Source organism: Molossus molossus, unplaced genomic scaffold, assembly GCF_014108415.1.
Source record: "Molossus molossus isolate mMolMol1 unplaced genomic scaffold, mMolMol1.p scaffold_m16_p_4, whole genome shotgun sequence".
In the NCBI taxonomy this organism is placed as follows: Eukaryota; Metazoa; Chordata; class Mammalia; order Chiroptera; family Molossidae; genus Molossus; species Molossus molossus.
This window is the reverse complement of record NW_023425377.1, coordinates 46,155,880-46,179,838: the sequence shown is the minus strand read 5'-3', so window position 1 is coordinate 46,179,838 and position 23,959 is coordinate 46,155,880. Positions and strand designations below refer to the sequence as shown.

Genomic DNA, 23,959 nt, shown 5'->3' with positions numbered 1-23,959 from the left:
TTAAGAATTCATTATCTTGGTCCAGGATAGCAATATTGTGCCATTTTCTTCTTCCTTCAGGAGAGAGGAGACACTATTACACGTCCAGGCTCTCAACACATTTTTACCACCCAGTTGGCTCCTCCACATCTATGGATTAGAATTTGCTCTAAATTAGCCTCGAGGTTCCCTCAGAGGAGGATTTGAAGGAGGAAACATTGAAATATTTCTTGAGATGGATCCTAAATGCAGCTTTTTGGTGTGTGTGATAAAACATACATAAAAAAATGATCAAAGATGTTAAATTTTATTATTTTATCCTCACTCGAGGACATTTTTCCATTTTTTTTAATTTTTTTTTATCCTCACCGGAGGATATTTTTCCATTTTTTGTACAGATAGAGTGGGAGGGAGAGAGAGGAAGGGAGAGAGAGAGAAACATCGACGTGAAGGGACACATTGAGTGGCTGCCACCCACACGACCAACCAGAGCCGGGGACAAACTGCAACCGAAGTACATGCCCTTAGCGGGAACCGAACCCGGGTCTCTCTGGACCGCAGGCCGACGCTCTAACCGCTGAGCCAAACTGGCCAGGGCCATTTTAACATTTTTTGTTCCGGTAGAATGAGAGGGAGAGAAAGAAACATCAACGTGAAAGGGATACATCGAGTGGCTGCCACCCGCATGACCAACCACATCTGGGGACAAACTGCAACCGGGGTACGTGCCCTTAGCAGGAACTGAACCTGGGTCTCTCTGGATCGCAGGTGGATGCTCTAACCGCTGAGCCAAACCGGCCAGGGCTCTTTGATCATTTTTAAGTGGGCAGTTCAGTGGCATTAAGCACATTCACATTGCTGTGGAACTGCCACCATCCATCTCCAGAACTGTTTCATCATCCAAACCAAAACTCTGTACCCACTAAGCAACCCCCATTTCCCTCTCTTCTTAGCCCCTGGAAACCAACACTCTACTTTCTGTCTCTATGAGTTTGACTACTCTAGGTCCCTCATGTGGAATCATACAGTATTTGTCCTTTTGTGTCTGGCTTATTTTTAAATGCAGTTTTGTTACATAAAGTGCTAGCCTTACTGTGAGTAAGGATACATTGGGTATAGCTGTTACTTCTAGATCAGAAGTCTTTAACCTGGAGTCCTTAGATGAGTCCTAAGGATCCAAATACTCTTTAAGGGACAAGTCTCCTAATTATAAGGATTTCATAAGAGCTTTAAATCCAAAAGATGCTAATTACTGTTCTGGGTCTTCTCTGCTTTGAGAGCATCCTCTTGGTCTCAAACCAAGATTAGCTGTCTCTGGTTAGCAACAACCACCACCCTGATCATATTTACTGTATGGCTCTGGATTTTGCTGCTGAATCAAGTTTGACACCTAACATAGTATCACTCACTCTGTAAAACCCTAGATCCCTGTTTACCCGGCCACTTAGGAACTTTGAGCTCACCTTCCTCACATCAAAAATATCTAACAAAAATGCAAATCAAAAGCACAATTAGATAGCCATTCTAATGTGTGTGAAGTGGTATGATAAAAAAAAATTTTTTCTCAACATCTTCACTAGTATTGGTGAAGATGTTGAGAAATGGGAACTCTTGAGCACTGCTGGTGGGAATGTAAACTGGTGTATCCACTATTGATAACAGTATGTGGTTCTTCAAAAATTAAAAATAGAATTACTAAATGATCCAGCAATTCCAATTCTGGGTTTATACCCCAAAGAATTGAAAGCAGGAAATTGAACAGATATTTGTACTCCCATGCTCATAGCAACAGTATTCACAACAGTCAAAAAGTAAAACAACCCAAGTGCCCATTGATAGAGAAATGGATAAACAAAATGTGGTATATCCATACACTAGAATATTCTTTGGCCTTAAAAAGGGAAGACATTCTGACATATGCTACAACGTAGATGAAACTTGGCGACATTCTTCTAGGTGAAATAAGCCAGTCAGAAAGGGACAAATACTATACGATTCCACTTAAATGAAGTACTTAGAGTAGTCAAATTTACAGAGACAGAAAGTAAAATGGTGGTTACCAGTGCCTGAGGGAGGGGGATGAGGAGTTAGAGTTTAGTGGGTACAGGTTTTGGTTTGGAAAGATAAGAAAGTTCTGAGATGGACAGTGGTGGTGGTCGCACAGCAATGTGAATGTAGTTAATGACATCAGACTGCTCAGTTAGAAATGGTTAAAATGGTACATTTTATGTTATACATATTTTACCACAATAAAAAAAAAGTTAAAAAAAAAGTCTAATGTTACTTGATCATTATTCCTGGCTCCTGCAGAAAATCTAGAAGCTTTTTGTAGAGATAATTTCTAAATACTATATTCTAGAAAGAGACAAAAAATGCAGTAAACAGCAAAATGGTTATTCAAAAGCTGGGCCTGCCTTGGTTGTCTGCATTTTTCAATGAAAAGCCACTTTAACATCATATCCCCTCCCATACTACTGTTCCCCACCTTTCACCCCTCAAAGAGTTAAGTAGGAAAAAAAGAGTAATATTAAAACCGGAGGCAACAGGACAAACTTCTATAGGTTTAGAACAGTTTCCATGAGCCAGAAAGCTGCTACTCTAAGGTGGCCCATACCCCACGGCTAGGGGAGAAACTCAAGCTAAGTCCCAAGAGAAGCCCACCTGTCTGATCACTTGCCACACAGCAGCAGCACAGGCACCTGCCAGGTGATCACCTGCTGAGGTGGCCCACCAGGAAGTATGGACACTAAATACTTGAAGTCACCTACCTCAGGAAAGTGGTTCTCAATAATGCTCAGAGCAGTCAGGGCAACCTGATGGTTCTCATGAAATTGCAAAGCCTTGATTCTATCAACCCCACCAAGTTCCTCAATCAGAAGACACAGGTTTTCCTTCTCAGAAAGCTTCTGTGCTGCCTGGGGGATGATAGAGAAAGTGAGGCTCTGGGCAAGAACCTGGGGAGGGGGAGCTTCACCCGTGCAACTGGACCAAATACTTCCCTTACCGGAATGGGCAGCCAGTTTCACTTTTCCCAAATTGATTTAAACATGCATGGTCTGCCTCCCTTTTTGGATATTTATGTTATATGTATTTAGGTTTTTTCTTCATTGCAAAAATATAATATTTCTTTTGCTGAATGTGCTGTTATCCATAAATATGTCATTACCTCTATTTAGTAGCTATCCCCTTCTAATTAATAAAACTTATTTTAATATAGAATGTTCAAATAATGCTGTGTAAATACAGATGTTCTGGTCTTGCACTCCCTAAAAGCCTTGGAAGGTAAGACAGGAGATCCTCAGTAACAAAAGCCACACCATGGCAAATAACGAGGTCCCTGGAAACAAGCCATGTGAGAAGATTTAATCCAATGCTGGTCCCCGGATTTACCATCCAGGGCTATTCATTCACTCACACATGCTCACATATATGATGGGTGAGGCACCCAAAACTGAGATACAGATGTGATTTAGAGAGGGCCTTTTGTAACTAACTCATACTATCAGGAGAGACAAGTAAATCATTGTTATGGTGTAGAAAGTATAATAAATGATCAGAAGCTTAAATTATAGATGTGCACGGAAGGCTTGGAAAGTAACACAGTTCTTAATGAACAACATTGTGCTGGATCAATTATAGGGTAACAACATTCTCAAAAGAAGGAACAGCGAGGACAGAGTTTTGAAAGAATAAGGGCTGAGTGTTATAAGAAGAGGGAATAGTTCAGCTAAACAGTATATCTGGGGGAAGTGGAGGAAGATGAAAAAACTTTCCTGTCATATCCAGAAGGGCTCTGCTTGCTATTTTGTGAGCAGTAATAAAAAACTCCTATGGGTCAAATTAAACATTCTTTGGGCCACGTTATTTACCTGACGGCACTGTATGTCTAAGCCTTTGTACCCTCTAGTCCTATGAGTTACTGAATGTGAGTGAAGAAAGTAGGGCAGGAATCAACATGCCAGGCTAGCCTCAGAAAGAAAACTGGGCTGTGGGCAGCAAGAGCCCTGGCCAAGGATTTTGGACCTTAACAGCCAATGGCCCCAAAGTTACTTCAAAGAACCTCAACTGCACTCTGCTGCCCATTTGAAGTTTTCCTGTATCATCTTGATCTTTCTAACCTACTGTCCCAAGTGCCTCCATCTGATACAGGGGCCTCACTGGTCCACCAGATATGATTTGCCTAGACTCTCCCAAGAAAGAATCCCAAGTGTTTACTTTAAATGAAGCAGATGAAGTTAAATTTCTATAACCCAAATTTACTTTTATAAATTTGTTATGTCCAACTTAGTCTATTGGCCACCAAGTCTCTACTCTGTGTGATTTGCTCAAAGTCTCAGTGTCTAGTCAGGCTATGTTTCAAATCTGTTTTTTTTTTTTTTTTTTTATCCTCACCCGAGGACATTTTTCCATTTTTTGTTCAGATAGAGCGGGAGGGAGAGAGAGGAAGAGAAAGAGAGAGAAACATTGATGTGAAGGGACACATCGAGTGGCTGCCACCCGCACGACCAACCAGGGCCAGGGACAAACTGCAACCAAGGTACGTGCCCTTAGTGGGAACCAAACCTGGGTCTCTCTGTACCGCAGGCCAACGCTCCAACCACTGAGCCAAACCAGCCAGGGCTCAAATCTGTTTTTAAAAAAATGCCTTGGTTGTATATAAAAAGACCTTAACCAAGATGGCCCCAGGTGGTCCCTGCCTCCTGGTCTTCATGCTGTTGTGTTGGTGTGAATGTTAAAATAGAGATGATTTGTGCAACCACCAGGATGTTGTTGAAATGACCTCCATTATAGGTCATAAAAGACATGGGGCTTCCACCTTACTTTCTTAGATTACTTGCTCCAGAGGAAGCTTTAGCTGCCATAATGTAAGGATACTCAAGCAGTCCTCTGGAGAGGTCCATGTGGTGAGAATAACTTGACAGGCACATGAGTGAGTCATCTTGGAAGCTGATCCTCCAGCCTCCATCAAGTGTTCAGATAAGACTGAAGCACCCAGTTGACATCTTGAACCTCATGAAAAACCCTGAGCTAGAACCATCCAGCTAAGCTGCTCTCAGATTCCTAACCCCATAAATTATGTGACATGATAAATGTTTAAGTCACTAAGGGGTAATTTGTTATGCAACAATATAGAACTGAGAAAAATACCATAAAATGTTGCCTTCACTTACATTTCTCTCAGAAATAAGATTTTTCTAGAATTCTGACTCAAGTCTTTGTTGTCTATTTCCCCAGCCATATAGTTGAATGGAAAAGGAACCCTAGTCTGGCCTTTTAACATATATCCCTGCTAACTTCTTGCTGCTTCTTCAAGTATATCCTGTGTTTTAGCCTTCTAAAAGAGCCAGCCATGTGGCTCATTGACTATTTTCCCCCTCCTTCAAACCTTCGATTGGTTTCTCCATCTCACTCAGATAAGTTAAAGTTCTCACAGAGCTTATGTGATCTGGCCCCTGGGTGCCTTGAGCCTGATCTCCCACTACCTTCCATCCCTTCACTCTGCTGTAGCCATACCCCACTCCTTGCTCTTCCTAGAATGTTACTCCCCAGAGAGCCACAAGACTCACGCACTTCTTTTGAGGCCTTTGCTTAAAAGTTATTCCTCAGAGAAGATTCTCCGAACTACTGCATATAGGAGATCACCTTCACCTTCCCCTCCCTACTCTGAGCTATCAGTGATTACCTCTTTTCAGATACATTTACCTACAACTCCCCACCTGAGGTGCCTGTCCCCCTCTCCACGACTATATAAGCCCTTTGAGAGCAAGGACTTTGCTCTGCCACATCCCAAGCATCTAAACCAGTGCTGGGAACAAAGGCACGCATTTGAGAAAATGAAGATAATGTAATGTACCTTCTTTGAAAGTCTTCTTGTTATTGTTATCCACAGGATGTGGGCACAGAGGAAGGAGATAGGGGAGTTGGGAAGAAAGAGAATCCTACTTGGATTTTAAGAACCAAATGAAATGTCTTAAGTTTGGAAAGTGTTATTTAGAAACCAACTTGTGCAGAACAGCTCACCTGGAGAAGAAAAGAGATTATGTCAAGGATGATGACAACAAATTTTGTGTCTGGGATGGTGAGCAGGTTCACCAGTGGATCCAACACTCCAGAGTGGATAAGCTGGAGCAACTGGTCCATGGTGCCCCCAGTTGTGAAGTTAGCAACAGTCCAGACAGCCTCTTTCTGGACTTTAAAATCTCCCTGCAGAAAGAGAACATTTACATTCTTTACAGATCCCGAAGAACTTAAATACAGTGATACTAACTTGGTTCAGTTTCTAGGTAGACTAGAGACAGCCAGGACTATATGTGCAATTTACATTGAAAACCATGGGGAACTGAAGCCAAGAAGGAGGCAGTCAGACTCATATGGGGTTTTAGAGAGAGGTTCTAGTTCAAATAGTCTCATTTAATTAATTTGGGTTATGGGAAAAACAGAACCAACATAAACCAATCCAGGTAATCAATATAAATTAATAATCATGCTTGGAATTTCAGATAATAGTGGCTTATGTCTATATTCCTAGTCTTTCTGCCCTAGTAAAACTTTGGACAAGCTCCATAGCGACAAAGCTAAGCACACAGATGTGATCTTGGTGACTGAGACAGCCCACAGGTTACAGAGGAATGCCACTGAAATATCACTCAGTGCATCCCTTGCATTTATAAAAAGCATTTGGCTCAGAGATATGGGAGTCATTGATCATAGATCCTATTGTCCCTGGGTAGGAGTTATTCCCATTTTGTGGCCAGGGAAAACTGTGACCTCAGTTTAAAACAAACAAAAAACAAACAGCTTATGGCTCCAAGCAAGTTATTATTCAAAAAGCATAGTTTGAAATAAGATTACTTCTTGATTCATGACTGGGTGTTTCTGATTAGAATATGTACAGACTCACAGTAGAACACAGGACAGGAAGTGTCTAATAGACTGGAAGATGCTATGATTTGGGTTGCACACCTCACCTAACTTTTCATACTTAATGAAAACCTGGGAACCCATCATCTAACCTTAGAGCAAGAACGCCTAAGCAGAAAAATACAGCTCATTCATTAAAAGGTGGCCAAAAAAAAAAAAAAATGCTGACAATAGTAGTTGCCCTGGGGAAGGGAAGTGGGAATCAGGAGGAAAGAGGAAGCTTTATTGTATTTCTGTTTTTATATTTGGATTTTCTGTGTATGTTACCACTTTAATTAATGTGATTTTATACTGAAAAGGTCACCATTCTTCAGTGTATAATAGCATAACCAGATATGGTTTTCCTTCTAAAACAAAACAAAACCTCCTTCCTCTTTTGGCAAGTAGAGAGTAGATAGCACATTCTTCTAACACTATTTACCAGCTCAAGATTTTTCTAGGTATTTGAGCTGTGGGACCACCTTTTCATTAAACAGCGCTTGTTTTAGTCTTCTAAATTTTCCATGGGTTGTCCAAAACGGGATGTCCCTTCCTTTTTTTAGTAGAGCTGGGAAACTAATGTTTCATAATTTTGTTGTGGTCTCAATTAATTTGCTCTGAGCCTGTGTCTGAATTCTTGCAGGAGTTCAGTACAGAGCCAGTTGGAAAGTAGTCTTTTGTTGTTGACAATGAGTGTGCCACTTACATTTTTTAGCAGAGCCACCAAGGGAGGCAGAGTGTTGGAAGCAATCAGCTGCTGGATGTGTTGGTGGGGCCCCGCGGCCACATTGCTCAGGGCCCAGGCTGCCTCCTTCTGGATGGAGGACTTGGGGTGTAGCAGGAGCTGGGGTAGCACAATTAGTATGCCCGCGTCAATGGCCACCTGGGTCTGCTGATCTGTTCCTGTGACAATGTTCCCCACAGTGCGGAGAGAGGGGGTCTGGAAGAACAAGGCTAGAAGTGTAACCAAGTATTGCAAATTTATCACAGTGGAAGTTGACAATCACACAAGATCTGTGCCCTCTCAAACGTTAGTCATGCTATGCTGATGGCTCTCTGGAAGCCTGCGAACAATGACATCTATGACCCTTATTAATTCAGCATATTGATGGCTGTTTATATAGCTTTAAGGTACTTGCCAGCTTCCCAGCAGTAGTAGCTCAAGTGGGATAGAGGTCAAGGGATACCTTTATCAAGAAATGATGCTCCCTTTTATGTCCCACCTTGGGAAAACTGCTAAATTGATTGTAGTGTCTATAATGAAATTGAATTTACATTTAGCTCCAGAGTCAAGTTTCTGTTCTTTATATTATTGGAGCTAATGAGATCCCAATGGTATTTGTTGATATATTCACAAACCCCCTCTTACAATTCCCAGGAAGGGTCTATGATTGGACTCCAGACAACTGTCCTTGGAGGGCTGATTTTGGATTTATTTTGGTTTCTTTGCACTTTAGTGAGAGAGCAGTTCTAGAATTCTCCTAGCTTGTCATGTTGGGTGTCTGCTGCTCAAGTGAGAGATAGAAGTAGTGCTATAGGCTAATCACAACCTTGCCAGGCCTGTTAATTTGCCACTGTGCATCCAGGATAAGCGATTTCTTATAGATATTCTCTTTGTACACTCCATGCTACCAGCACTATCCCCAAACTAACTCTGACATCTGAGGAATACTATGCTAATCTCAGAACAGATGATCACTAGGGCTGCATAATACACAATATTAGGCACAGAAATAAAAAGGGGCACGTACATTTTAAATGATATTTTCAAGAAGGGTATTATGTAAGTGACATGTTTCATAACATAGCAAAGTATTTGGTATTGGTTTTACTTACTTTTCACCTATATCTGAAATAGTTTTAGAGAACAAACTGGGGACAGGGTAAGAAGGAATTTTCTTTTATACTTAAACTCAAATATTACATGAGCTTTACATTAATACACACACACACACACACACACACACACACACACATCCTATATCAGTCAACTTGTTAATGTCTACACATATAGACTACCAGAAGGAAAGGCTACAGAAGGATAGTTCATTGGGTGAAAGGATTACATGCAATTTTAATTTGGTGCTCTCCATAATTTCTAGTTATCAGGTTAAGAAAAAGTATGTTACTTAATACCCACTAGGATTTTGGATCAAAATAGAGTCAAGTGTTTAGCTAGAGAGTGGCAGAGACCAGGGAAATGCAGATGATAAACTTTGTTCTAGGTAAAGGATGAGAGCTGTGTGGAAACTTGGCGGGGGGGGGGGAGCAGGTGGAGACAGAAGTTACTAAAATAAATAAAACTCACAACTCTAATCAGAAGACCCATACAGAGACAGACAAGACCTGGGACAATTACCAAGACATTGAGTTCTGAGCTGGTCATGAGCTGAACCAGCCTGGGCAGCACCCCCATGTTAACCACTTGGCCAATGCGCTCATTGCAGCCCTCAGTGAGGTAGGACAGGGCCCAGCAGGTGTCAGAGAGCACCTCACTGTCTTGGTGCTGCAGGAGGTGGAAGAGGACGGGCAACATTTGCTTCACTGCTCTTTTGCAGGGGTACGGGTTCTTGTTTCGGCACAGGTTGGACAGGGTCCATGTGATGTTCCGCAGAAATGTAATCTGTAACAAGAGACTGCTTCTAGCATCAAGTGAAAAGAAGGAAAAATGCAAATAGAAATGTGTCCTTGCCATCTTTGATCAATATTCTTGACCATCACAAACCAAAGAATTTGAACTACAAACTGGAATTTGTTCCAGGTAGTGATGTATATATACTAGGGACACAGAAGATGAGTTTTATATTTCCCGTTCAACTGTTAGATGGAGGTTTCCTTATATTCTTTAAGATGTTTTTCCCCACTCAACTCAACTAATGACCTAATTTCATTTTTCATTGGCAAAACAAAGAAAGCAGGAGTTTCTTGTTCTTCCCACCAGTCTATAACCAACATGTCATAACCACATTTCTTATCTTCTGTTCAAGGACTAGTCTTCCTTCCTTGCCTCTGAATTCCATCACTTTTCACCTTTAACATTTCTGTCCCTAGGATCACCTCTCTTTCCTGGATCACTTCCAGCAATATAGAAGCACACTCTGTGACCTTTAATCCTGACCCTTGGCACCTCTGTAGCCATCCCCCTCACTTCTATTTTTCAGAGTCTATCCTCAAGGAGGCATCTGTATTCACTATCTACCTGGTGCTTCCCATTGGTGCTTCTACCTCTCCTACTCTGGTTTCTGACCCCACTTCTTTGTGGTTAGTGATGAAATCAGCTTCTTCCAAGTCACTGATCCCACAGATGCTTTCTTTACTGTCCCTCTCAGTTGTGATCACCTGTTGTTCCCCTTGATATCTGTGACACCAAACCTGGTTTTTTTATTACTGAATGGGACATTTCTTCTCAGTCTTCCTGGCAGGCTCTGCCTGACTTCTGAATGTCAGAACCCCTAGAACTTTGTCCCGGACTTTCCCCACACTCTAGATCAAGGATTGACAAATTTTTCTATGAAGGGCCAGACAGTAAACATTTTAGTTCTGTGGGCCCACAGGATCTCTGTTACAACTAGTCAATGCTGCCCTTGTAACTCTACAAGAGCCACAGACAATTATGTATGTAGATGAATGGGCATGGCGGTGCTCCAATAAAACTCTACTTACGAACACAAGCAGCTAAGCCCTGCTCTAGTCGATCTTGTCCAGTTGAATGGTATATGTGTGCACAAGTATCTAGACCTGCATATTCATCTACCTGATATTGCTGCAATGGTACCTCTCACTCACTTCAACTTAATATGTACACCTACGACTCTGAATCTTTCTCCCTCCAGATGTCCCATTTCTCTAGGAAGACAGTCATCTAAAATAACCTAACCCAGAACCTGGGGCATCCTTGCTTATTTCAGTCTTACTTCTATGTCGAGCACAGCAGCATCCCATTTCCATTTGCTCCACCATCTTCCTGTGCTACAATCCTCCAACAAACATCCAAGAGGATCTTTCTGAAAGATCAGACCACTTTACTTTCTGCCTTGAGATCCTCCAAAGGCTTCCCTTTGCCACCAGGATGATGTCCAAGTCCCTTGTCCTACTTTCATATTACACTTTCTCCTTGCAAACTCCCTTGGTCATTCCAGCCTTTTTCTGGTTCAACCATGTCAGGTTTTCTCCCACTGTGAGAGCAGAGTGTATATTTCTTTGTCTTTTGGAAGCTATTTTCTCTTTATTTTGTTTGAGGCAAAGCTAGAATACAAATTTATATTACTAATCCAGGGAGTCCTCTATTTTTGCCACATCAATTGACTTTTTTTGATTCTCACCCAAGGAAATGTTTATTGACTTGAAACAGAGAGAGAGGGGAGGAGAGGGGAAGAGAGGGGAGGGGAGGGGAGGGGAGGGGAAGAGAGAGAGGGGAGGAGGTAAGGGGAGGGGGGGGAGAAGGGAGGGGAGAGGAGAATGTGCCCTGACCAATAATCGAACCCACAACCCTTTTGGTATATGGCAATGACATGCCAACTAATAGAAGCACCTGGCCAGGGTGCCATATCAATTTATTTTTACTCTAATATTCAAACCTAAACCTTATTTTCTAGGAACAGATCTGGTGAGCCACTAATTTTGTCTGTGCCCCTTGAATGGTAGAGTTTAGTCATTTGATTTTGCAGGATCGTAAACTGAGAAAAATCTTAACAGATATTTGCCAATGCTCTCAAAAAAAAAAAAAATCTATTGCCTGCTGAAGACAAATTTTGATCAATTTCCATCCAAAGTGATATTCAGTTCTAGCCCTTCTTTATAACTACTGTCTTAAGGGGCTAGGTAGTGACCACATGACCTAGCATTGATTTGGAAATACTTCCTCAATTTCTCAACTTTGGGAACTTGTTACTAGCTAGGTTTTCTAATTTGAGCACACTCACTGGTATGGTTGATGAAATCAGGGCCAGCAGATGTGGGATGGCATTGCTTGAGATAACAAAGTCTCTGAATTCTGGTCCATCACCTACAGATAAGAACAGGACATTCAAAGAGGAACAAAAGAATTCTGGGATAGGTGACTAATTTTTAGAAGTCTGTGCAAAGGGCAAGAGGCAAGTAGACAGTGTAGTCATGAAGTTGATCCCAAGTCTTTAACATGTTGGTTGGGTAGATAGGCCTGGTGTGAAAGCAGGCACCGCATAGCAGCAACTGCCATAAGCAGTCTATGGACACATAAAGGAGCCAGCCAACTGGGTTCAGGCAGTGCTCTCTAAATGCTAATAGCATTTTATAGCATGGTTCTCTGGAAGACAAAGGCCATTGCAGACTAAATTGTCTTCCCAGAAGACTTTGGCACAGGGCAGTAACTTCTACATGCAACTCCGAACAAATCTGAGAGATAGATAGGGTTAGTCATCAGCTATCTGTGACTGGCTAGAATGCCAAATTTCTAAACCCTAGAAGTTTTAGTTTGTAACTCTTTAATCATCAGACAAAGCATAAGTTACATTATACCACCCAATTTTGCCTCTTCCTTACTGAACCAATCAAAATGAGAGACAACATCTCTGCAATAGGTGCCTTACTTCTGCAGACTCGTTTTTATAGTCTGTTTGCTAATTCCAATATCTGAAGTCCTTGGAGGTCTAATCATACTGTTTGTTTTTTGCTGACTCAGTCATGGTGGTTTGTTGATTCTCTGAACTTGAAATTGCTAATATTTGGCTGATTTTACTTTGTCAAAATCCTGAGGGACCTAGTTGAGTTAGTTTTCCCCAGAGAGAATTATATTTATATTTAGCCAGGAATCAGGGAGCTTTCAACTTGCAGCATTAACTCCTCAGCTTTTGCTTTCCTAGACCTCACAGGGAATACAGCATCAAGTCCCAAATCTATAAGGCTGATGTTAGGATTGTGTTTTCAGGGGAGACTTTTACCCCAGGCTAAGAAAACACTTTTTTGTATGTTCCGTTGGCAAATTTCTCTGTAGGTAGAATTTTTTAGGGTTTGGGTTTATAAGCATCTGTCAAAAACCCCCACACTGCATAAGCCAAAGCTTGTCCTTCGTTCCTGAAGCCATTAAGACCTAAGAGTGTAGGATCTTGTATTGGCAGATGTGCCTAGGTAGCCTGTAGCTTTAGGACATACCGCCATTGTCTGGTTTTAGTTTCAATTTATAGCTTCTGAACTTGACCCTGAAGTTTGGAAAAGCCTGTTGTACTTCCCCCAGCATTTCTAGGCATGTATACTTAAATTTCAAGTCACAATACTACTGACAGGACTCCTATAGCATGCCACATGCATGACTCACTATTTTCTGAGGGGAGAGTCTCACCTGCTATATTACCAAGGGCCCACACTGCCTGTTCACACACAGTCATATTGGGGGAAGACAGGAGCTCAACCAAGGGCTGGATGGCTCCCCCTTCCACAACAGCTCGAGTCTGCTCTGAAGTCCCTGAAGCAATGTTGGTTAGAGCCCATGCTGCCTCAAACTGCAAGCGGGGAAGGAGGGAGGACTTCAGGAACTCCACCAGCCTGGGAATGAGCCCTGCTTCAACAATCAGTTTGAGAGGAGGGTTTCTTTCCCGGGATAGTATTTTCCTTTGCAATGAAAGAGAAAAAACACACAAAAAACAAGTCACGTGAGGCAGGTATTAAGAACCTCCTTTATAGATGTTCCTGGTATTCCTAACTATTACATGAGACAAACAGCTGGGTGAGAGCTACTTAATATCCTAGAGTTTAGCCTACCACATTTTGCAGTGATGAAGCAACATTTTTCCCTTCAGGTATGATCTATCACAAAGATTCCTGTAGAGGTTAATTAAAATTAAGCAATTCATCTCTGACAGCACTTGTATATCTTAAATTGTTCTCAAGGACAGTGTAGAGGAGATATTTAGCCTCATTTTTGGATAGACTAGCCTTTTTTTATATTGTATGGGCATTTGGTCCTGCCAAGAAACCAAATAGGCCATTGGAGCTTATTTCTAACTATGAACTTGTAAATGGTAGCAGTCTGTTTGGTGATACCTGGCTGCCTGGGTGGCTTGGAAACATAGGTCTGGATCTGAGGCATTCACACCATTGATTATTTCTTGCAGGGTGAGGATGACCTGCAAGGAGACACACATTCAGGTCAGAGTTTCTGCCAAAAGGAACCGTGAAGGTCATCTAGTCTAGCCATCTATTTGATTAGAACAGGCTAGCTTAAACAGTATGTCCCAATCTGCAAAATACAGAAGAATATTTGCTGGTCTTATAAATCTCTGGGATATTCCTTATGCTCTGGGGGAGAGGTAATTCCTGTCATTACTCGGATTCCCAGAAAGCTTTTTATAACATGCAATAAGAACATGCTAGTGGCCCTGGTTGGTTTGGCTCAGCTGTTAGAGCGTTGGCCTGCGGTCCAGAGAGACCCGGGTTTGGTTTCGCTAAGGGCGCGTACCTTGGTTGTGATTTGTCCCCGGCCCTGGTTGGTCGTGTGGGTGGCAGCCACTCAAAGTGTCTCTTTCACATCGATCTTTCTCTCTCTCTCTCTCTCTCTCTCTCTCTCTCTCTCTCTCTCTCTCTCTCTCTCTCCCTCCCTCCCTCTCTTCTTCTCTCTCCTTCCCACTCTATCTGAACAAAAAATGGAAAAATGTCCTCGGGTGAAGATAAAAAAAAATAAAAAAGAACATGCTAGTGAATGTTAGCAAAAATGACAGAGTAAAGACCTCCAAAAATTCTCTCATCCATAAAAGCAACAAGAAAACGGACTGACAACAGTCAGAATCAACATTTTTAGAACTCTAAAAACTGACCAAAGGTTTGCAACAACTTGTTTTACTTAAGCTTAAAAGAGTTTATTAGCCCTGGCCGGTTTTGCTCAGTGGTTAGAGCGTCGGCCTGTGGTCCAGAGAGACCAGGGTTTGATTTCCACTAAGGGCACGTGCCTCGGTTGCAGTTTGTCCCCAGCCCTGGTTGGGTCATGAGGGTGGCAACCCCTCGATGTGTCCTTTTTAGGTCGATGTTTCTCTCTCTCTCCCCCTCCCATTCTATCTGAATGAAAAATGGAAAAATGTCCTCGGATGAGGATAAAAAAAAAAGTTTATTCAAGAGAATGTGTAGATCTCAGGAAGAACAATGAGTATTGTGGTATTTTGTTTTGCCTTATTCCCACCTACCCCCTAGCTCCATGCTAGCCTGGGAAACCAACTGCTCAGTATTCACTGGAGGAGGCAGAATGAGTTAGTGCTTTTTAAAAGTCTTGTTTTCATAAATTATAATTTGACCTGTCTGGTAGTGTCTTGAGATATTCAATTTGTAAGGTTTTCTTTATTTCAGTTGACTCAGATATCACACAGTGCAAAAGTCCTTTCCCTGGGGGCATTTATTTAACACAATTAGAGGAATTTCTTTAACTTCACCGCTGCTTTTTTTTTTATCCTCACCTGAGGACATTTTTTTGTTTTTTTGTTCAGATAGAGTGGAAGGGAGAGAGAGAGAGAGGGAGAGAGAGAGGGAGAGAGACATCAACGTTAAAGGGACATATTGAGTGGCTGTTACCCGCACAACCCAGCCAGGGACAAACTGCAACCGAGGTACATGCCCTTAGTGGGAACCAAACCCAGGTCTCTCTGGACCGCAGGCCGATGCTCTAACCGCTGAGCAAAACCGACCAGGGCCACAGCTGCTTTTGGAAGGAGGGGTGCTGAATAAGATTTAGGGGTAAACAGTAGACTAACAAAAAAAACTTAAAAGGAAAAGCTGGGGGATGAGATGTTCAGCGAGACTTTGAAAACTCTGGCACAGTCCTAAAAATGTATAAGGCCAAGTGCATGTACAGGCTGTGCACATACTTACAAATACTGAGAAGGCCCCGAGCCCTCACCTCTGGTTGACTTGGAGACTCTGTGCAAGCAGCAAGTGAAGGTTTAATTAAGGCAGGCTGTCAACTCTCTGGCTGAGTATGCATGCCCCAACATGCATATACAGAACCCCTTGGCAAAGACTGGGTGAATTCTTGGTTCCAAATATTTAAGGAAATCTGTCCAATCATTAGCTGATCACTGAGTTAGCTGAGCAGAGAACTCAGTGGCCACACATAACAGAATACAAACTTTATAAAATTAATTCAGAAGTCACTGAACAAACAACACCCAGCAACAACAAAATACTCTGGGCAAATGGGCATTTGATACCCAAAGTTTCCCAATTATGTTATCGAAAATGACCAATTGCCAAAGAAATTGCAAGACATACAAAATATGGCACATACACATGAAAAAACCAACAATCATTAGAAATTGTCTCTGAGGAGCCCAAACATTGAACTTACTAGACAAAGACTTTAAATATGTTCAAAGGAGTAAAGAAAACCATATCTCAAGAACTAAAGGAAAGTATGAGAATGATGCCTCACTAAATAGAGAATATCAATGAAGAGATAGAATATAAATAGGAACCAACTAGAAATTCTGAAACTGGATAGTACAATAACTGAAATAAAAGATTTACTAAAGGGGCAAGTGGGTAGATTTGAATAACTAATCAATAAGCTTGAAGGTAGGTCAATTGAGATCCAGTCTGAGGAAGATAAATACAAAAGAACAAATACAAAAGTTAACAGATCCTTACAGCTCTGTGGAAAACCATCAAGAATACCAATATATGATGCATAACAGGATGGAGAGGAGAGAAGGGAGCAGAAAGTATATTTGGAGAAGTGATTTCCAGAAACTTCTCAAATTTGATTTAAAAATAACCTACAGCCTGTCTGGTTTGGCTCAGTGGATTGAGCATCGTTCCATCGACTGAGAGGTCCTGGTTAGATTCCAGGTCAGGGCACATGCCTGGGTTGTGGGCTTGATCCCCAATAGGGGGCATGCAAGAGGCAGCCAATCAATGTTTTTCTCACACATAGATGTTTTTATCTCTCTCAAAAAAAAAAAATCAATAAAAACATTTTTAAAAATCTATTTTGTTCACCAGCTTATTTTGTTAATCATATTTTACAAATAAGTGAGATCATGTAGTATCTGTCTTTCTCTGATTGGCTTATTTCGCTTAGCATCATGCTTTCCAGGTCCCTCCATGTTGACTTAAAGGATAAGAGATTTCTCTTTCTTACAGCTACATAGTGTTCCATTGTGTATATATGTACCATAGCTTTTTTATCCACTCATTTACTGATGGGCATTTGGGCTTTTCTAGATCTTAGCTATCGTAAATAGCACTGTTATGAACATAGGGGTGCACCTATTCTTTCTGATTGGTAAAATAAGCTGATGAACAAAATAGACCCAGAGACATAGAAAGGAGTATGGTTCAGACTGACAAACCTCAGAGAAGGGGGTGGTAGGGGGAGGGATGAGATAAACCAAAGAACTTATATGCATGTATGTATAACCAATGAACATAAACAACAATGCGTGGGGAGGGGGTGGGATTGGGAGAAGGGTGTCTGGGGAGGGGGGAGGAAAAACATTTCTAACAAAAATAAATTAATAAAAATTGCATAAAAAAAGCCAAAAACAAAACAAAACTACACATTTGAGTAACTCAATGAATCCCAAATAGAAAAAACCCGAGATCCACACATAGACACATCATAATCAAACTGTTGAAAGCCAAAAACAAAGAACCTTGAAATCATCAAAAGAGAAGCAACTCATCATGCATACAACCTCAGTAAGATTAAGAGCTGATTTATCACCAGAAGGCATGGAGACCAGAAGGCATTAGGACGACGTATTTTAAATGCTGAAAGAAACACTATTAAGCAAGAATTCTATATCTAACAAAGTGCAATGAAGAGGAAATTAAGACATATCCAGATAAACAAAAACAGAGAGAACACATTGTTAGTAAATCCTCTGTACAAAGAGTTATTCAGATAATAAAAAGCAGACAATAATTAAAATTACATTAAGAAATCAAGAACACCAGTAAAGATATATATTAGTCAATATAAAAATACAAATTTTTTTTGTTGATCATCACCTGAGGATACTTTATTCCATTGATTTTTAGAAAGTGTGGAAGGGAAAGAGGAAGGGGGGGGGGGGAGAGAGAGAGAGAGAGAGAGAGAGAGAGAGAGAAATATCGATGTAAGAGAGAGAGAGAGACACATTGATTGGTTGCCTCCCACATGTGCCCTGATCAGGGCCAGGGAATTGAACCTGCAACCCAAGTATGGGCCCTTGACCAGAAATCAAACTCATGACCTTTCAGTGCACAGGCTGACACTCTAACCACCGAGCAACAATGGCCACGACTGAATTCTTTTCATTATAACTCCTTTTTATATTATTTAAAAGACAACCATATAAAGCAGTAATTATAAATCTATATTGATGGACACACAATGTATAAAGTAGTAACTTGAATGACAATAAGAGCAAAAGGAGGAGGGGAGAAAATGAAGCTACATAGACATAAATTTTGTATATTATTAAAATTAGGTTGATATTACTCCAAACTAGATTGTTATAAGTTAAGACATTAACTATCCCCAGGACAAAACTAAAAAAAATAATTTAAAAAACATAGCGAAAGAAACAACAGAGGAATTAAAATATTAAACAATTAGCACAAAAGAACACAGTAATGAAGGTAGAGGCACAAAAAAGACATAAGACATAGATAATAGCAAAATGGCAGACATAAATACTATTTTTATTAGTTGCATATATAAATATAATAAACACTCCCAATAAAAAGAAAGGACTGGCAGAATGAATTTAAAAATTATGATCCAGCTATAAGCTGTCTATAAGAGACACACTTTAGATTCAAAGGCACAAGTGGGTTGACAATGAAAGGAGTATACTTACATTAGACAAAATAAACTTTCAGACAGAAGTTGTTACTGAAAACCTGATAAGATACAGCTAAAGTGGAATTTAGAGGGAAATATATAGCCACAAATCCATATATTAAAAAAGTAGACCCCTGGCCGGTTTGGTTCAGTGGTTAGAGCGTCGGCCTGCGGTCCAGAGAGACCTGGGTTCGTTCCCGCTAAGGGCATGTACCTCGGTTGCAATTTGTCCCCGGCCCTGGTTGGTCGTGTGGGTGGCAGCCACTCGATGTGTCCTTTTCACGTCAATGTTTCTCTCTCTCTCTCTCTCTCCCTCTCCCCCCCACCCCCCACTCTATCTGAACAAAAAATGGAAAAATGTCCTCTGGTGAGGATAAAAAAAAAAAAAAGTAGAGAGATCTCAAATCCAAAATCTAAATTTATACCTTAAAACAAAAAACAACTAAAAAAATGCCCTGGTCAGGTGGCTCAGTTGGTTGGAGTGTTGTCCTGTACACCAAAAGTTGTGGGTTTGATTCCTGGTCAGGGCACATACCCAGGTTGTGGGTTCGATCTTAACATTGTTAAGATGGCAATAATCAACAAACTGATCCATAGATTCAGTGCAATCTTCATTGAAAGCTGAGCTGAGTTTATTGAAGCAATTGACAAGCTAGTTCTAAAATTCATATGGAAATGCAAGGGATCTGGAATAGCCAAAATAATCTTGAAAAAGAAAAACAAAGTTGGAAGGCTCACACTTTCCAATTTCAAAATCTACTACAAAGCTACAGTAATCAAGTCTGTGTTATGCTGGCATTGGATAAACACATAAATCAATTGAAGAGAATTCAGAGTCTACAAATGAACCATCATATTTATGGTCAACTGATATTTGACAAGGTGTTAAGACCATTTAATAGGGGAGAGAATAGTCTTTTCAACAGATGATGTGGGGATAATTGGATATCCTTTGCAAAACAATGAAATTAGACTCCTACTCACATCATTTACAAAAATTAATTGAAAATGGAAAAATGACCTAAACACCTGAGTTAAAACCATAAAACTCTTAGAAAAAAAAAAAAGGATAATTCTTCATGACCTTGGATTAGGCAATAGATTCTTAGATATGATACCTAAAGCACATGCAACCAAAGAAGAAAGTGGATAAATCAGACTGTTTCAAAATGAAAAACTATGCTTCAAGGATTCTATCAAAATGGTGAAAAAGAAAAATGACCCACAGAATGGGAGAAAATATTTGCAAGTCATACATCTGGTAAGGTCTAGTATCCAAAAAATATATATAAAGAACTCTTACAGCTCAAGAATGAAAAGACAAATTACTTTATTTTAAAAATGGGCGAAGGGTTTGAATAGACATTTCTCCAAAGAAAGTAAACAAATAGCTAATAAGCGCATGAAAAAATGCTCATTAGTCATATGAAAAACATACCAAAATCACTATATAGCCTTTTACATATACTAGATGGCTATAATCCAAAAATGGACAATAACAAACCTTGGTTAGGATATCAGAATGTACAATGGTGCAGCTACTTGGGAAAACAGTTTGGCAGCATATTTCATATTGCTACTGTAAAAACTGCCACAAATTTAGTGGCTTAAAACAACACAAACTTATTCTCTCACAGTTCTGGAAGTCAGAAGTTCATAATCAGTTTCAGTGGATTAAAGTCACAGTGTTGGCAGGGCTGGTTCCTCCGGGAGGCTAAGAGGGGAGAATCTGTTTTCCTGCCCTTCTCAGCTTCTAGTAGGGCTGCCTGTGTTCCTTGGCTTGTGGCCTGTTTCTCCATCTTCAATGCACAGCAAATTAATCTCTGCTTCTGTCATCATTTCAACTTCTCTGACTTGTCATTCATCCTTCTTACTATAAGTATTGATGTGATTACATTGGACCCATCAGATAATCAAGGACAATCTCCTCATCTCAAGATCCTTAACTCAGTCATGTCTACAAAGTCCCTTCTATCATACAAGGTGATATCCATAGGTTCTGGGGCTTATGGGATGGATACATTTTGGGGGAGGGGACTTTATTCAGCTTACCACAGGCAGTTTCTCAGAGTTAAACATAGAATCACCATATGACCTGGCAATTCTACCCCTGGGTATGTACCCAAGAGAACTGAAAACACATTTACATAAAAACTTGTACACAAATGTTTATAGCAGCACTATTCATAATAGCCAGAATGTAGAAACAGCCCAAATGTCCACCAACTAATGGATAAACCAAATGCAGTATATACATGCAATAAAATATTATTCAGCCACAAAAGGGATGAAGGACCATCTGGCCGGCATAGCTCAGTGGACTGAGCATGGTCCCATGGACTGAGAGGTCCCGGTTTAATTCCCAGTCAGGGCAAAAGTTCGGGATGTGGGCTTGACCCCCAGTAGGGGGTGTGCAGGAGGCAGCCGATCAATGTTTCTCTCTCACATTGATGTTTCTATCTCTCTCTCTAAAAAACTCAATAAAAGCATTTAAAAAAAAAAAAAAAGGTTGAAGGACTTATAACTGCTACAACATGGCTGAACCTTGAAAACATGATGCTAAGTGAAAGAAGCTAGGCATGAAGGGTCACATATCATGTGATTCCATTTATATGAAATACACAGAAAAGGTGATTCAGAGACAGAAAGTAGATTCATGGACACCGGAAACTAGGGGGAAGGAAGATTGAAGACTGCTTTCTGGGTATGGGGTTTCTATTTGAGATAATGAATATGTTCTGAAATTAACTTGTGGGGATGGTTGTACAACCTTGTGAATGTACTAAAAACATTGATTATATACTTTTTTTTTTAATCCTCACCGAAGGACATTTTTCCACTTTTTTATTCAGATAGAGTGGGAGGGACAGAGAGGAAGCGAGAGAGAGAGAGAGAGAGAGAGAGAGAGAGAGAGAGAGAGAGAGAGAGAAACATTGACGTGAAAGGGACACATCGAGTGGCTGCCACCCGCACGACCAACCAGGGCTGGGGAGAAACTGCAACTGAGGTACGTGCTCTTAGTGGGAACCAAACTTGGGTCTCTCTGGACCGCAGGCCGACGCTCTAACTGCTGAGCCAAGCCAGCCAGGGCTGATTATATACTTTTAAAAAGGTGAATTTCGTGGTACATGAATAATATTTTAGTTTTTTAAAAGGCTCATAATATAGAATAAAAAGGAAAACAACTCATTCATTTCATAGTTTCATCTTTCTTGGATGGGGGTACTCTTAGGGACTAGTCTAGATAAAGGAAACTAAGTAGAGATATGGTTCAGAGTCCTATGGCAAGTCGGAGAATGATTACAGCCCCTCTAGTGATGGTTGGTAACACATCATCGAATCCACTTGCCCAGACTGAGCCGCTCTCTGCCTCTAAGAGCCCCAAGCCGCGCAGACTGCAGTGATGACACATACATACAGTGGCAGCTCCTAAAAGGCGCAGAGCTACAAAGGCATGTAGATACCATGCTACTGGAGTTCCAAGAAGGGAAATCTCCTGGTCAGAGCATTCTGGAAGGGATCACAAAAAATAGTATTGGCCTGGAAGTCCACCCAGGATTTGTATTGAGCAAGGTTAGGGTGGATGGAGCAGGGAAGAGAGAGGGCAGCATTCAAGTCCTAGGCAAGACTTGACATGTTAAGTGACTAGATGCCTCTGCTGAGACATAACCTTCATGAATCCGCATTTCCTGTTTCTGGCTGAGTGGCAGCAAGTGAATTTTCAATTAGAAGCAGTACCCCCCCCCCCCATTAGAACCCAGATCCTAGACTCACAGCCACAAAGGTAATGCCCCTTAGCTCTCTGACAATGCTGGTTTAACTCTATCCATGATCTCTTCACCCCTTTCCTTCAGGACCCTCCATTAGAGCTTGCAAGTTCTGAATCAAACATTTCAAACCAGATAAATGTACTAAGGATGTATTTTACATACAACTGCTCTAAATGCTACATTCTCAACATACCCCTTTGTTTCCTTCTTCAGAAACTGGGTCAGGAGAGAGGTGAGTGATATTTCTTCTTTTTAAGACCTGCTCATCTTTCTTGGCCTTTCGGAGCTGCAGGCTGACTGCTATCCGCTGTTGTCGCCTCAGCTGGTGAGGGAGGAAAGAATTGGAGCACTTGGAGCTGGGAAGTCAGGCTGTTACCATGTTAGCCTTTAGAACACAAAGCATCTGATTTCATTTCACAGATTCATCAGACTGGAAGAGTTAAAATCACACAGCTAGTAAATAGCCTAGCTCGGTTTACCTCCTTAGCTTTCCTCTGCTACACAATATGTAGAAGAACAGTCAATCTTCCTCCGAAAGTAAAGGAAGATCATGTATACCTTTGGCAGACCAGAATTCTCAGTTGGAGAGACAGCTGAACAAAGTATCCTGAGTCTGCGCACATCTTCAGTGGTGCTGATTAGTTCCTGAAGAGCAGGCCTGAGCTTTCCAGCTATGGGAATCCAGCTGGGGTTATGAGTGGACTGCCCAGGCCCAGATGTCCCTGACCATTTTCACTGTTAGAGAATCACTCTCCAGGTCATATTAATCCAGTCCCAAGAGTTTTACTTGAACACAAGACAGAGAGATTAAACTTTAAAATAAAAACAACCTTTTTCTCATACCAAGCAAAACTCAGACTTTATAGTATTGAGAATCCTAGAGAAATGATCTAACCTATATGGATGGATGAATTTTAGGTTGAAGACGTTCTCAACTTAAGAAAATTTACATGGCTTGGCCAGTGTGGCTTAGTGGTTGAGCGTCGACCCATGCACCAAGAGGTCTCCGGTTCGATTCCTGGTCAGGGCACATGCCCAGGTTGCAGGCCTGATCCCCAGTGGGGAGCATGCAGGAGGTGGCTAGTCAATATTCTTTCTCATTGATGTTTCTATCTCTCTCTCCTTTCCTCTCTCCCTAAAATCAATAAAGAAAACATATTAAAAAAAAGAAAGTTCTAAGATCATGTGGAGACCTTGATTTGGTCCATAGTTGCCTGACTCCTAAGTCCTTGAGCTTTTGCCCTCCTCCCTCTCAATATTTTATTATGAAAATTTCAAACATACAGAAAAGTAGAAAGAATTATTTGGTGAACACCCATGTACCTATCCACAATGAACATTTTGCTATATTGGCTTAGTCACCCCCCTTTCCACACCCTCCACTCTATTTTGATACATTTCAACCATGTAATTTTACCACACTAGTCCTTGTTAGAGTGAAGTAGTTGCCTCTACTTACAGATGCATCTTTGCCTCGGTACTTAAATTTCCTCAGCCTCTCTTCTGGAGCTTCTAAAGTCGGCAT

At 41.0% G+C, this 23,959-nt stretch overlaps 1 protein-coding gene across 1 annotated transcript; it reads right to left on the bottom strand.

Moving 5' to 3' along the window:
• KPNA7 (karyopherin subunit alpha 7) lies at nt 1-23,959 on the bottom strand. Its single transcript, XM_036241736.1, has 10 exons — nt 23,894-23,959; nt 22,628-22,756; nt 13,897-13,979; nt 13,196-13,464; nt 11,802-11,884; nt 9,239-9,502; nt 7,586-7,819; nt 6,001-6,183; nt 2,748-2,894; nt 1-54 (listed from the first exon to the last, which is right to left on the bottom strand). Exons 1-10 carry the CDS (start codon nt 23,957-23,959, stop codon nt 1-3), a joined length of 1,512 nt encoding a protein of 503 aa, XP_036097629.1.

What these genes read in the sequence shown, in the direction of transcription:
- KPNA7 (XM_036241736.1), bottom strand. Translation starts at nt 23,959, where the DNA reads ATGCCGACTTTAGAAGCTCCAGAAGAGAGGCTGAGGAAATTTAAGTAC. An exon ending in GCTCAGAACTCAATGTCTTG is followed by an intron (nt 7,820 to 9,238) that starts GTAATTGTCCCA and finishes TTGTTCTTCCAG; the next exon opens with ACCCCCTCTCTCCGCACTGT. An exon ending in TGGTGGCTCTGCTAAAAAAT is followed by an intron (nt 6,184 to 7,585) that starts GTAAGTGGCACA and finishes CTCTTTCTGCAG; the next exon opens with GGAGATTTTAAAGTCCAGAA.